The sequence below is a fragment of the Plectropomus leopardus genome, unplaced genomic scaffold (genome assembly GCF_008729295.1).
Source record: "Plectropomus leopardus isolate mb unplaced genomic scaffold, YSFRI_Pleo_2.0 unplaced_scaffold14646, whole genome shotgun sequence".
NCBI lineage: Eukaryota > Metazoa > Chordata > Actinopteri > Perciformes > Serranidae > Plectropomus > Plectropomus leopardus.
The window spans coordinates 1-2,685 of NW_024615664.1; the positions used below are offsets into that span (position 1 = coordinate 1).

At 40.3% G+C, this 2,685-nt stretch overlaps 1 protein-coding gene across 1 annotated transcript; it reads left to right on the forward strand.

The window, feature by feature from the left end:
• Nucleotides 1-3: 3 nt before the first annotated feature.
• Nucleotides 4-385, forward strand: LOC121964220 (histone H3-like; the record flags this gene model as incomplete). The annotated part of the gene is made up of 1 exon (XM_042514435.1): nucleotides 4-385. A coding segment is annotated over one exon (366 nt), but the record flags the coding sequence as incomplete, so codon positions are not given.
• Between the last annotated feature and the right edge of the window lie 2,300 nt (nucleotides 386-2,685).

The window sequence follows — 2,685 nt, forward strand, 5'->3', positions numbered from 1 at the left end:
AAAGCTCCCAGGAAGCAGCTGGCCACCAAGGCTGCTCGTAAGAGCGCCCCGGCCACCGGCGGAGTGAAGAAGCCTCACCGTTACAGGCCCGGTACCGTGGCTCTCCGTGAGATCCGTCGCTACCAGAAATCCACCGAGCTGCTGATCCGCAAGCTGCCCTTCCAGCGCCTGGTCCGTGAAATCGCTCAGGATTTCAAGACCGACCTGCGTTTCCAGAGCTCCGCTGTCATGGCTCTGCAGGAGGCCAGCGAGGCTTACCTGGTCGGCCTCTTCGAGGACACCAACCTGTGCGCCATCCACGCCAAGAGAGTCACCATCATGCCCAAAGACATCCAGCTGGCCCGTCGCATCCGCGGAGAGAGAGCTTAAATTATCTGCTGCTCCACAAACCACAACGGCTCTTTTAAGAGCCACCTAACTTCACTAAGAGCTCAGTCCTGTAATGAGACGGTGTTTTATCATTAGTCTACAACAATTAATTGATCTCAGCAAGAACTAAGCGCTTAAGTTATAAACAGTCGCTGTCCAAGGTTCTTGTTTTCTTGACACAAAACCTAACATAATTATAAATGGTATTGCATAGGCTACAAGTAACATTACAACAAAAGGAGACACCATATCCAAAGTTATAACATAAAATATAATTGAACATATAACGCACACTTAGAGAAGGTGTCTCTAGTCACATTTCTAGTATTTGTAAATGATGGTGCTTAGTCACATCCAAAGTTTTCCTCCTCTTGAGTTTTCTGGTACATGTTTAATGATCATGTCACAGTCTACAATAGTTTGTTGTGTATTAAAGGCACATCTTGTTCTCTAGTTTGAAGATACTGACTACCACTTAAAACAACTCTTTGTTTCAAAGCATCTTCAATTCCAACAGTCCATACATAAGTTATAGTATCAAATTGTGAATCTTTTTTGATCTCCTGTGTTCTCTAATCTATTTATTAAATCTTAAATCTATTAAAAAGTGCTCTTGCACCATCAACACTTCAACGCTTTTCAATGCTTTTCATTTTGTCTCGACTGACACAAATGTGTGCAAATTAATTAACAAATAATACACCAGTGATGAGGATAAGATTAATATTAATGACCTAGAAGGGCACAATTTGATAAGACAAAGAGTCAATTCAAATACATTGACTATAAAATACAGGAGGCTAAGGATACTTGTACAGTCTTGACTTTAGCAGCCAATTTTTGGCAAAAATCTAACTTAAATCAAACAATCAAAGGGCCACTGATGCACCATGGACATGTGATGAACACAGACGAAAGAAGTCCAATGTCCATCTATTGTCCCATCTATTGGCAGAGAGGAGGTGAAAAAAGATATACTTATTTTAAATTCTTATTTTAGAATCATAATTTTAATTGTATGTTTTATCTTTTTTTTTTAAAAAAACTAATTTCTTCAGCCCCCTGTTCAACAGACAGGAATCCTGCCACACTTCACCTAAACATAAAGGATAATGAGGTCGCAGAAGATCTCAATATTTATTTATCTCTAACTTCTTACTTAGTGTAACTCAGAATTTGGTCGCTTTAACCATGGTCTCCAGGCATTTACCTAATGATATGTAATTTTACCACTCTTGTGAATTTTAATGACACAAAAGAGATTTAATTAAACTTTACCTTTTTAATCCGCATGCCTGTGCTTTTGGAGCATTCCTTTTGGGATGCTGCATTTTTTTAATCTTCACCAAAATGTGTAAATGTGTTTTATTTTCACATTCACCAAAATGTCAGTAAATTATTAATAACATGAGGAGTCTAAGGCTCCCTCTCTTCACTAAAGCGAATCACCTAAATAGTTGCTAAATTTATCTATTTTTTGACCATCTCAAGTCTGAGATGTGAGGGAGTGTGGCTGATGAGATCTACTGTCTTCATGTTGTTTCCAACATAAATGTGTTAAGATGATTAATCTTAGAAGTCCTCTGCTTGTGTGAAGTTGAGTTCCATCAACTGAACCTGCACATCGTCTAACTTTGTATCAACTTAAATCACTGAGGCAGATATGCAAAGAATATCTGTTTGCATCACAGGGTCATTTATTTATATATTTGAATTCTGTAATGAAGCAGTGATTTATGAATTATGTTACTATGAGAACATGAGTTTTTTCTGTGGCACATCCACACAGAGTATCAACCCAAAATCTGTTTTTAAAGCACTCATCGCCAAAGTCGCTGTCCAAGGTCCTGTTCTGTTTCTGCCACCAACACGCACCTATTTACTTGTAAACTTGTCTCGGCTGACATAAATGTGCGCAAAAATGACCACCTAACTGTATTGTATCATAATGATGAGGGAAAACTCGTGTCTGCTCACGGGGACAATTGCTGGTAGAGCGCATGCTCAGTGAGAAACCAATCCTGTGCGAGCAACAGCACAGTAACATTTGCATCCAGTGGATACAAACAGACCAGCCTGTGACGCAGTAACCTTATTCGTTTTAGAAACCGTTGTAACTATGCCTGATGCAACTGTGAAAGCGCCCAAAAAGGGTTCCAAGAAAGCCGTCTCCAAGTCGGTCAGCAAGACCGGCAAGAAGAAGAGAAAGACCAGGAAGGAGAGCTACGCTATCTACGTGTACAAGGTACTGAAGCAGGTCCATCCCGATACCGGTATCTCCTCTAAGGCCATGGGCATCATGAACTCGTTTGTGGG